The sequence below is a fragment of the Watersipora subatra genome, chromosome 8 (genome assembly GCF_963576615.1).
Source record: "Watersipora subatra chromosome 8, tzWatSuba1.1, whole genome shotgun sequence".
NCBI lineage: Eukaryota > Metazoa > Bryozoa > Gymnolaemata > Cheilostomatida > Watersiporidae > Watersipora > Watersipora subatra.
In genome coordinates, this window is record NC_088715.1 from 64,139,613 (window position 1) to 64,152,375 (window position 12,763).

Here is a 12,763-nt window from a genome sequence, read left to right on the forward strand (position 1 = left end):
TCGTATAAGAATACACGATATTTTGTTCATTCTGCTCCAGAATCAAAAGCATCGATTAATTCATCAAGTAGTTATGTTTACTAAATTTATTATTCAAGTCTGAATAAAAAGCTAAATTAATCTAGTAATAATCAGTCAAAAGAGACTTTTTAATGTTTCTTTATTGTACAAATATGTGAATTAAAGTGTAGGCTCCGCTGTACTGGCAGCGTACTATATAGTGCTGTTGCTACACCATAAGCACCCTTGTGTGACAATTTTTTGATCTGCGGTCACAGCAGCTTCTAGTATACTGTCTATAGTAACTGTTAGCTTCTGTATAGCCGCTTTGTAGCCTCTGAACTATAGGCTAGTTCAGGGGCTACAAAGCGCTCCTAAACTAGAGGCTAGTTCAGGGGCGCTTTGTAGCCCATGTCTTGGCTTCCAAGGTAGGATAACCCATGACACTTCCAATGTCACGGGTTATCCTACCTTGGAAGTGCAAGGTGGGTCGTTTATGAAATGTTAGATTTAAAGCTAACTAAACTATATTAAATTATTCTATTAACATCTGATAAACCATCAATAGTTGAACTTTTTTATTTACAAATAACACTGTCAGTGTTCAACTCAGACGTCAATGTTGTTTTGCCTGAGGTCCGCACATCCTATCATACAATATATACAAATCATAAACTCTAGTATTAAGCATCAAGTAGAACTATTGCGCATTATATTGCGCAATAATTCTATTTCACAATTTCTATATTTATTTTCTATATTCTGTTTTGAGTGAACCCAATGATAAATCCTAGCTTTAAACACCTTTGAAATTAATTTTGTTTTTATTATATAGAAAGAAAAAAAATAAATTAAAACATCATTGACTGAAAATTTTCTTACATGTGAAACATCATATATTGTCATGCCAAATCTTGACTTGATGCTATCCGCTTTCAGAAGAGCACAGAACAAGAGGAGTTGTCTGATGTTGAGATGGTGCTCTATGGTCACATAACTCCAGATTTACCTGAAGCACCTGGCCGTCTAGTACGAGTCTTTCTAAGCTCGACGTTTAGTGGTCAGTTTCAGTTTCTTTTCCTATTCATTAATCGTAACACATAGTTTCAGTTAGTCAAGTACTGGAGCGTTCTAAAGAGTTCTAAAGAAGTTGTACCGTTGCTTTCTATTCAAAACATCCAGAGGTCTGGTTTGCTCTGCCTTGATATCATTCTTTCTATTATTCAAAGACTAAAATCTCTTGTTGCAGATTTTAGGAGAGTCCATAGAGTTAGTTGCTATTTCAAGGAAAGCTTGTTTCACGAATAAATTTGCAACTTGGGCGGTTTTAATATAAACCTGCTCACACACTATCACATACAAACTATAGTATCTGTATTAAACCTCGATGTGTAAACGTATTTTTATGACTAATTTTACCAACCATAATTTGTCATTAATAGTGTAAATTCTTTTACTATTTAGATATGAAAGCAGAAAGGAATGAGATATGGACCACAGTCTATCCAGCGTTGAGAAAACATTGCTTAGCTCATGGCTTGGACTTCAGTTTTGTTGACATGAGGTATACTATACTGTCCCATGTGAGAATAGGATTAGATTTGTAAGCTATCACCATGAGCTTGAGCTGGGAAAGACTGACTCACTGATTGAATGGCTAAGTAAATTATAATGCAACTGCTGGCAGCTGTCAAATCTGTACCCCTTCTGACAGTCAGAGCTATACACATTCTGACAGTTAGACCTGTACACCTGCTGACAGCTGTCAGAGCTGTACATGTACACTTGCTGATAGTGAATGCTGCATACCCGCTGACAGTCAGAACTATATACCTGCTGACAGTTGTCAGAGCTGTACACCTGCTGATAGTCAGAGCTGCATACTCACTAACGATCAGAATTATATACCTGCTGACAGCTGTCAGAGCTGTACACCTGCAGATAGTCAGAACTATTTAACTGCAGCATTCCTAGCACAGTTAATCAGACTTGTCAAGGCTAGCAAGTCTCCGTCTTTCTTTACTCAGCTTTGTTTTAGAAACTGCTATCAAGCTTCATAATTTTGTTGCATTCATTTAATACAATCACGCTTCCTTTCTACTTTAAGATGGGGTGTGCTTGACTACGCTACAGACCACCACAAGACTGAGGAGGTAGTCCTTGCAGAGGTCAAGAGAACAATCAAAGTCAGCGCTGCCACTAGCTTCTTGGTAAGGCCTTGAGAATACCTATTTTTCAGTTTGCTTAGCAAATGTGAAGTCTGGGTAGATTTTTGTCTTTGCTTATATGTTGTGCAACTTCTCTCAACTTCTTCAGCATCTTGTTACAGTACTTGCCACTCATGTCCTTTGCTATCAACAAAGTATGCTGAAGTTGCAAGAATAAACCACACATTTTTGGTAGCGACAATTTGATACAAAAAAGGGGTGGCCACATCGCAATAAAACCAAAGTTGTGGTCGCTGTGGCTTCAGTCAGAAGCAGGCAAGAGAAGTAGCCGGAGTAATCAAAGCATAAAGGATTCACTGATGCTCACATCCGTGAATGATTAAAACTAACATCTTTCATGATTTTTAAAAGTTATACCTTATAAGCTGGATAATCAGTGAAGTTCTGCGATTGCCAGTTGAACCTGCTTGAAGTAGGCCTGATTTTAGACATTAAATAAGCCATAGTTAGTCTGTTCTTATAACTGTTCCCTCACCTGAGAACTTACTAACATCACTCACCACTCTTATTATAGTAAGGATTATTCTGCAAATCTGGGTGGTGGTTGTCAAAGTCAAAAGGCAGTCAATTACTTATAAAACTCTGATTGTCTTTTAATCTTCCTTGAGGCCTTCTCACCGAAGAAATAATGTAGGGAGTAGTCAAAGTTTTTCATAAAATAATTCTTTGGTCAGAAGTCATAAATGCATTATATAATCAACTACTATTATAGACTGAAAATGGCTATTGTATATAGGTCAGACCAATCACAAGCGCTATCTGAAAAGCAGAAACCTGTTAGCGCCTGTCTAGTGACAATTTACTACATGGCTAGTATCTGTCCAACCAATTACAGCATGGTGATTGCAAAGGACAGCGCAGCAATCTCTGTTGGCAGCTTTATGGTTTCATACATCTATGGAGTAAATGTACAATATATGCAAATAGGTAGATAGAAAAGTAGTTTGTTTTTATTATCTTTAAACAGGTGTTCTGATATATTTTCATGGTTTCAGTCAATCATCGGCCACCGATATGGCAGTATTGTCAACGAAAGCACGACTCCTTGTGAAAAGTTTAAGATCTTGATAGACACAGCCAACTCTCACAAACTAGAGAACAAGGAACTGCTACAGCAATGGTATAAAAGAGATGACAACAGCATACCTCCTGTGCATGTACTGCAGGTTGGTTGCGTTTAGCGTTCTCTTTTTGTCTGAGCGCATTTTAAACGCTCTGTGTGTAGTACCTAATGACAAAAACACAAAAGCACTAAATTTCAAATACCAAGTTGATTGCTTACTAACTACTTGACAAATATTTACTATTCCATTTAAGTTACGTCTATTACTCTATAAAACTAGCACCTGCTATCCTTTGCAACTAGCACTTGCTATCCTATGCAACCAGCACCTGCCATCCTATGCCAACTAACACCTGCCATCCTATGCAACTAACACCTGCCATCCTATGCAACTAGCACCTGCCATTCTATGAAACTAGCACCTGCTATCCTAAGCAACGAGCACCTGCCACCCTATGCAGCTAGCACCTGCCATCCTATGCAGCGAGCACCTGCTATCCTAAGCAACTAGCTCCTGCCATCCTATGCAACTAGCACCTGCTATCCTAAGTAACGAGCACCTGCCATCCTATGCAACAAGAACCTGTCATACTATGCAACAAACACTTGTCATGCTATACAAGAAACACTTCAAAGCATAGGCCACACCTGATACTTTCTTATAAAGTCCAGCTTATTTTTTACACTTGAAGTTAGCCAAATTAAACAATCCTTCGTTTTTTGTGACGTCATTCTATTGTTGTCTGCCATCTTTATGGACAACTTTTATCATTAAAAACATGAAGCTTCTGCAATTAATTATTGCAAACAACGCTTTTGTTTGCAAATTTTTTATTTTAGTATCAAAACAACACCGAAAAATACTATTAATCAAAAGAATGATGATCGTTTTCTACAAAAAATGGAGGCTTTTTCATGGACGAGCGCATGTGCAAACAGGGTGATGACGTAAAAAAAAACGATGGTTAATTATCAGTCTTGAAATGTTTCTGTTTGATATTTGCAAGTCTATGCAGGCATCTGAATTTCGACGCTACTTGTTTTCAAGTTCCTGACAGCAAACATTACATATTTATTTTGAGCCCAAATGTGTTTTATGGGAACTTCAACTTCTGATGCTTGTCAATCTATCTAGTCAGCTTGTCAGCTCGCGAGGCATGACTCATCTCTACTAAGAGCTCATTGCTACTTTCCTTGTGTCTTCTTTAGCCAATCAGTTCCCTGCTGCCAGATTACAACTCCTCAGATGCTGACAAGAAAGCGGCGGCTAGCAGTGAGTGGCAAAGATTGAATGACTTGCTCTGGCAAGTTAAACACAAGGCAACTGCTTTAGCTGTAGAAGCAAAAAAACTAGACCAACAGCACTTAGAGAATATGGAAAAGTCAGGTAATGCGCTGGTGGGAAATGCAGACAAGTGTTTTGAATTTATTGTTGTCTCAAGACAGTGTGATCAACTCTTGGAAGCAAACTTCAGCATGTTGTACACGGTCAATGGTGGTGATTTGTGACTACAAGGTGGATATTGTTGCTCAGCAACCCTACAACTGATGCACTTTAACTTTCCTCGAATCTCATTGTTTAGTCATCCTATATCCAGTAGCCAGTCTTCATTTTTGAATTCATAAAGGTTTTAGATATTATACTTACCTCATTGGGTGAGGTAAATACTTTTATACTTACCTTATTGGGTGAGGTAAATACTTTTATACTTACCTTATTGGGTGAGGTAAATACTTTTATACTTACCTCATTAGGTGAGGTAAATACTTTTATACTTACCTCATTGGGTGAGGTAAATACTTTTATACTTACCTTATTGGGTGAGGTAAATACTTTCTTCATTGGCAGTGACAACCACTGAAATAGAAACTGGAATCCTTGGAAATTCTCAAGGCTCTGGTAGAACCTATGCCATCTACAGAAAGCTGGAGGGTATAGAAGATGATGTTGAAATTGCTTCTACTGCTAAGTACGTTTCTGTTCGCTGCCGTTTGGTCAAGTGTTCGTACTTCTCCAGAACTTATAAACATGTCGAGTTAGTTTGGGTTTCAAGCCCGTTTGTTTGAATGCCATGACCAGACATCCTTATTGTACTGAACTAGCAGTAGAACTGGTATTGTACTTGCACTAGTACCGGTATTCTACTGAGACTCCTACTGATATTGTAATGGTACTAGTACTGTATTGGTACTCTACCGGTGAAGTAGTGGATTTGTTCTAGAGTTTTCTAAGGAATGGCTGCTGAACAGTTATGGAATCTTCCATATTATCAATCGCAGCTGTAAGTGTTCAATGTATTATGTAGGTTTATAGACGTACAAACTGTCGATGGACGAACAGTTGTTGATAAAGGTCAACTAGAAAAGATCAACAAGTTTATCGGAGAGCCTATAGCAAAACTTCTCTCGGCAGATTCTAGAAAGATGTACACCGTGCCTTGGCACACTGGTGGTATACCAACAGATGTTGATAAACAGACGGAGGTACTCACTGTTTCTCTCTTCAATCTTGTTGCGTATATCACTATTAACAATTCTTTAGTTTCTACTTCAACATTAGTCGGAGATTTTTGACCTTTTCTACATCAATGATCTGATAATGATCTTACAGTTCACTGATCTCACTCAGGTCAATGACTTTGCATAATGTAATAACCTTTCAGTTTACTGATAGTACTATTTTAATGACTAATTTCAGTTTGATAGCCTTAGAGTTTGATAGCCCTAGAGTTTGATAGCCCTAGAGTTTGATAGCCCTAGAGTTTGATAGCCCTAGAGTTTGATAGCCCTAGAGTTTGATAGCCCTAGAGTTTGATAGCCCTAGAGTTTGATAGCCCTAGAGTTTGATAGCCCTAGAGTTTGATAGCCCGAGCCACTTTAATTTGATGATACCGCCTAGTCACATGATCACCTCCACTTTAATGACTCCATTCAGTTTATTTGTTCAAATCCGACTCGATGGACCCACCTTGTTCAATGATTCCAACCAGTTAAATGACCCCCCAACTAGTTCAACATATTATGTGGTTAGGTCGCTACTGTCTATGTCTGCAATTCATTCTCTAGTGCAGTCTTTAGCTCTAGGCAGTAGAGAGTTGGTTAGAGTGGAGTTAACATGCCATTTCTTTAATAAAAAAGTCTTATTTGCTCCGAAGAGTATTATTTTTAGTTGTTAAGTTAATAGCTTTAGTCTTCTCAAGACTATGAAACCCGCTTCTAGTTTTTAGCCTCGGATTCAACTTTCAACTCTCAATTTTCTTGTGTTCAACACCATTATCTGCATATGACATGCTACCCAGATTTGGTAACAGATGTGACATGTCAAAATTTTTGTAATTCTACACGCGAAATGAAATAATGTGTTTAGACCACAGACTTAGAAAGGCATACCCTAACATATATCAATATATCATCATAAGGCTCTCACTGTTGTATCATGAGAAACATGAGTCAGTCATTCTCAGCTGCCTACTCAGTCTGTGCGCACCTGTTTTAGAGTGACAGAGCTTTTCTCTCTCAGCTCTCCAACGATCTAATCGAATACCTCACAAGAGCGACAGACTCGCACTTATCATCGTTGAACGCTCAGCCGACCCACTACAAAGTTCCTGTCAAACAGAACTCTCTTTCATCGCAGCAAACAGGAAAGAAACACGTCTGCACACAGGAGTGCGCTATGAAATGTGCTATGGCTAGTAACAAAGGTTCGTATAGCTATGAAATGTGCTATGGCTAGCAACAAAGGTTCGTATAGCTATGAAATGTGCTATGGCTAGCAACAACGGTTTGTATAGCTATGAAATGTGCTATGGCTAGCAACAAAGGTTCGTATAGCTATGAAATGTGCTATGGCTAGCAACAAAGGTTTGAATAGCTATGAAATGTGCTATGGCTAGTAACCAAGGTTTGTATAGCTATGAAATGTGCTATGGCTAGCAACAAAGGTTTGTATAGCTATGAAATGTGCTATGGCTAGCAACAAAGGTTTGTATAAGATGCAAGAATTATAATTTAACAAGCCAGTTCTACTGTAATTTGAACTTGAGTGAATGCAGATCATGTGTCACCAGAGTTCACTCTGGTGATACATGCATGTCTGTGTTTAGTGTGTGCTCTTCTTGGCGACGATGTGATCCGCTACTGCTACATTGTTCTAAATTTATTCATTTCATCGGCGGCGGTTCAGAAATGAATAGTAAAGATTAGAAGTTGCTAGTAAATACTAACATAGTGCCAACAAGTCCTCAGTATGCCTTATTTTCTAGAGTTGCTTCAAGTGATATTCTTTAATCAAGAACCATCTGTCCGCATAATCTAGAATGGCATCTAGTATAGTATGGTATCATTGTATGTAACCATCTATAGAGAATGCAGTTCAATTTTGATTTACAACTAATTTACATACAAACACTTTGAAATGAAGTTTGAACAAATATCTTTATTGACATACAAATTGATTTTCAACATACGGTGCCCAATTTGTTTTGAAACAGTACACATTTGTAGAAGCCAAAAAAGTTTTTTAAGAAATTAGAAATAAATAATAAATAAATTAGATTAGACTGTGTTTAATGTGAGCCATAGCTGATTACACTAAGTATTTCTGTCACTCCCTCTACCACCAAACATAAACATTGCTGATCCTCAGTTTTTAAGGTAACAAAATTCTCCCTACTTATTATTACTTCATTTACTTCTGACATGTCATCTAAATTTTATGTAATTTTATATATTTTATTTGTTTTAATACTACATGTAATTAGATTGTTTATCCTTGTTTTTTTGGCACGAGAACAAATTTAATGCAACACAATTTATTTGTAAAAAAGTAAATGATCAGATGAGTTCAATCTAGTTAACTTCATTTGTTGAGCTTGGATTGTATGCGGCTGACCTTTGATCTTTGAAGATTACTTTTTTATTTAATCATGTTTTTTTCTCACAAAGAATTACAGCTTTATTCAAAAAGACGTTACATAAAGAGTGGGTGATAGTTTTATTTACCGCTAGTTCTCTATTTTGAAGCCTCGGGCCCTGGTTAGTAATCTGCAATTATCAAAGTAGAGAGTTGTCTGATCTTATCACTAGATTAAAACGTACGTATAGCTTAACCGTCAACCCATTCCGAATCCGGTAAAAATGATCTGTGAGCATCAACTGCATTCCTTTTCCATTATTTATGCGATGATAGTTGGTTGGCATGCGCTCAATGATGATGTCATTTTAATATTATTTAAAAATATTAGAAACTCTCCTATAATCGATTTCCTTGCTTTGGTGGCTTAATACTCACCATATATGATGACTTAGGAATGAGCAGTTATTTTCTCACCACAATTTCTCATCTGATAGTGTTTTATGCTGTAGATTGTTCACCTTCTATATCAGCGTGTCAGCCTTTCTCCTTTTTTCATTTTATGATAAAATGCATAAATTGCATTCTACAAAACCTCCAAAAGTACGAGTAACAACACCTTTTCTGCAGTAGCGCAAAGCCATCTGCTAGTATCGTTTGCTGTACCCATAAAACTGGTCGTCCTTACAGCAATATTGCAAGAGTACAAATCAATGGAGTCGATGGGCCGACAGGATTTGCCAGCAAATGACTACAAGGAAATACTACACCATCTGAGGATGGCTGATATCAAAACAAAGCTTTTCTGCGGAAGGAAGAACCAGTTGGCCCAAGTTAAAAAGTACCTGGAAAATGTTGATATGAGTTGTCCACTCATGGTCTATGGCGCTGGTGGAGGAGGTATGACTTCTTATACCGCATATATGACATATATATGATATATATATATATGATATATATATATATATACAGTAACTAAGAGCAGGTGCAAAAGCATATAAAAAGAAAACTCAACATTAAAAACCTAAAAGGTAATTAGTGGAGTATGAGATACACTAATAGAAAAAAACATTAAGAAGAGAGTCAACTTTCAGGAAAAGCGCTACAAATCTGTTTTGTGCGCTGCATTCCTCAGACGCGGTGTGACTAACATTTTAGTCCCACCCGCCTGAGGAATGCAGCGCACAAAACAGATTTGTAGCACTTTTACTGAAAATTTACTTTCTTCTTAATATTTTTTCTATTATATATACATGTATATATCATATATAATATATATATCTGTATATACCTAAACAGGTTTCAATGCTGACAAAAAAACGTCATTTCTGAAACTCTTTTTTATTCAACGTAAAAAGTAAAAAACTCCAGAGTTTTAAAGCACACTTGATGCTATCAGATGTGCCTATCTTTATAGTCAGAAACCTCTAAAATGTTTCTTTTAATAATTTGGTTTTTAAATGTTTCCAAGTTGAAGGCCTTAGTTTTTGTAACTAAGCCTTATCCTCTCTTGCAGGAAAGACCCCATTTGCAGGAGAGGTAGCGAAGCGCGTACACAAGTGGTTGGGGGCAAACGCTGTACTCGCTGTTAGATTTCTTGGTTCTTCACAGGCTTGTGAACAAGCAACTTCCGCTCTGAGGTATCCATTATTGATTACTGATCAACCATCAGTAGTTAGGCGTGTGATGATCAGAGACAAGGCACGCTGCCATGCTTACACGTAGATCAAGAAACAAGAATTATAATACTAGGGGCTGAATCTGAGCATCTTAAATTATTGGCAGCACCGTTCTCATTAGTCTATGAAATTAGTCTATGGAATTAGTCCATGGAATTAGTCCATGGAATTAGTCCATGGAATTAGTCTATGAGATTAGCTGCGGAATTAGTCTATGAAATTAGCTATAGAATTAGTCTATGGAATTAGTCTATGAAATTAGTCTATGAAATTAGTCTATGAAATTAGTCTATGGATTTAGTCTATGGAATTAGTCTATGGAATTGGTCTATGAAATTAGTCTATGGAATTAGTCTATGGAATTAGTCTATGGAATTAGTCTATGAAATTTAGTATTTTCTTGCAAAAAGAGCATTCCGACTAATTGCAAATATACATCATATTCCAACCAATGATCCTACCAATTCTTTGCACCTTCTGACTGCTAGATGTTTATTTTATATCAGTTATAGGTTTCAAAATCTTTTAAACGATAGTTACGGGTTTTTATTTCTTTTCAACTGATGTGAATATGAACATGAACTTATGATATGAGCAAATTGCATACAACATCTAACAATTATTTTGAAAATACCTTTACTAGTTGCTTTACCGTCTTCCACTTAAAATCCATTATCTCAGCAGAAAAAGGTATTTTATACACTATAACAGAACGCTGTTTGGTTTGAGACAAACCATTTATTTGATTTTATTTGCTGCCATTTTATGATTCTTGTATGCATAGACCTATTAACTATACCATAGTTTAGTTTAGTTTATACCATACGTATAGTTAGCAGGTCTATGCTTGTATGACACAATTTGGAAAACATTTTTGTTTGAAATAAAATTATGGCCAATTAGGTAACCTATAATATATATGTATACATATCATATGTAAAATATAATATATTACATTAATTATATATGTAATTATATATATATAGCTATCTATTATATATATTATATGCGATTATATATCTATTATATATAATATACCGTATCTCATATATCTATATTCTATGAAAGACAAGTCTAACTTGGATGAGTTAGTGTCGTAAGTGAGATACACACTTGAATATGTTGCAAACAGAAGCCTTTCATTGTCTCAAGTCTAGTTGCTTGTAACAGAGCAAGTTGCCCGTCTGCACCATCATGTCAATATTTTAGGAGTGTGATTATGCAGCTCTCCTGCGCATATCAGATTGAATATAGAGCGAGTGACAGCGCATCTTTGAAGCGACTTGCCTCAGATTTAAAGCACCTGCTCACCATTGTCTCTTCAATATGTCAACCTCAGGCAAGTTCTTTCGCATGACATCTCAAATTGTTTTCATATTGTTCTCATTGCTATATTTGTCTCACAATGATAGATTGCAATACTTAGCGTAAATATCAACTAAAGTTAGCCTTTGATCTTTATAAGGTTGGTCAGGTTACAGTTGAAAAACTAACTACAACAAAAGCTTAAGCATTATGTCAAGACGTAAATATTTTAGAGCAAACCATGCGTTATCATATTGGATGGCCTTGAGCACCTGCGGGCAGTCAACAATACCCATTCACTCTCATGGATCCCAGCAATCCTTCCTCCACATGTTTACTTTATATGCTCTTTTAATCCGGACGAGCACAACCTTCTGGAGACAGCCAAGGTAGCTCTTCATTCCTTAGTTCTACAACCAATTACATTTGCACCTTTGCCAGCGGTAGGACTTTATGATTTCACTCTATGCATAGCTTAAGGCAATTCGTTATAATCAAATGGCACTCTGTTGCTGACCTACACTTGAAGACTGCTAAAACAGAAAGTGCATCTTTCCTGACTGTCAATATGGAACATTCAGTATCCTTTAAAACTGCACTTACCGAGCAGCCTGTATTCCATGCCAGTTCTCTCCCGCTAACACTGTATACAGTTGACGAGCAAACTGTGTTCCATGCCAGTTCTCTCCCGCTAACACTGTATACAGTTGAAATATTGTTTGTTCACCGATTTGGTGACACACGTTTTGAGTTTTTAAAGAAGAACAAATATCTACAACTATTAAATGGATAGGAGGTTTTTAACTGAGCTTATTTTTTGTTAAACAATGTTTTACAACTTTGATATTATACCTTTGGTAGCATCTGGCTATAATCAATAATGTCATTTAACTACTATTGGTGTTTTTTAACTCAATAAGTGACTTTATTGTTGGTGTTTCCCGGATATTAGCTGGAAACATACCACTCTGAACCGAAGCATCTGCTTTACATCTGCCTATTTTTAAAGATTGCAACCAACAATATTTAAAATTTCAAATATTATTAGTTAGTTGAAGGAAAATCATCTGAACAAAAAGGCCATTGTAAAAACTAACCATTCAGTTTATTCTAAAGACAGTTTTTGCTCACAGCTGGTTTCTCTCAAGTCAGCAAGTCTCTCAAGTTATTAAGTCTCTCAAGTCATCTCTTTGCCTATTACTTTCAGTCTAAGTTCACTAAGTTTTTGGAGTTGCCCTCCATGACCGTTGATGATATGATGAGCTACATAGACAAGACTCTGGAATATCATAGTAGAACCCTAACCACTCAGCAGAGGCAGGTTTTGTTGGAGCGCCTCACAGCCTACCCCTATCCGGTATATGCCCAGATGGTAAGGAAACAGTCCGCGAGGTTTTTGAGTAAAGCTACAATATTCAGTTGTGATTACTTTGCAATCACCTGAAAGACGGTGTCACAAGCAAGTTAAACCTCTGGTTTAGCTTATCATACACTATATTCATATCTGCTCACTCACCTTTGATGCAGTAATTTTCTGCCCCTATATAGCTACACATTTTTGCTTTGCTGTCAAATGAATGTCTTTAAACGCTGAAATTAAGATGGCTGCCTTAAGTTTGATTAGTGCACAGAA

General features: G+C 36.8%; 1 protein-coding gene across 1 annotated transcript in view; it reads left to right on the top strand.

Moving 5' to 3' along the window:
• The window catches only part of LOC137402842 (uncharacterized), a 48,007-nt gene that overhangs the window by 3,783 nt on the left and 31,461 nt on the right, over nucleotides 1–12,763 (top strand). The window contains exons 4-16 of the mRNA XM_068089350.1: nucleotides 940–1,060; nucleotides 1,465–1,564; nucleotides 2,108–2,210; nucleotides 3,224–3,394; nucleotides 4,501–4,678; nucleotides 5,141–5,261; nucleotides 5,598–5,775; nucleotides 6,788–6,995; nucleotides 8,837–9,046; nucleotides 9,663–9,786; nucleotides 11,035–11,164; nucleotides 11,364–11,519; nucleotides 12,338–12,502. Coding sequence (XP_067945451.1) covers nucleotides 940–1,060; nucleotides 1,465–1,564; nucleotides 2,108–2,210; nucleotides 3,224–3,394; nucleotides 4,501–4,678; nucleotides 5,141–5,261; nucleotides 5,598–5,775; nucleotides 6,788–6,995; nucleotides 8,837–9,046; nucleotides 9,663–9,786; nucleotides 11,035–11,164; nucleotides 11,364–11,519; nucleotides 12,338–12,502 — 1,965 coding nt within the window. The remainder of the gene's footprint in view (nucleotides 1–939; nucleotides 1,061–1,464; nucleotides 1,565–2,107; nucleotides 2,211–3,223; nucleotides 3,395–4,500; nucleotides 4,679–5,140; nucleotides 5,262–5,597; nucleotides 5,776–6,787; nucleotides 6,996–8,836; nucleotides 9,047–9,662; nucleotides 9,787–11,034; nucleotides 11,165–11,363; nucleotides 11,520–12,337; nucleotides 12,503–12,763) is intronic.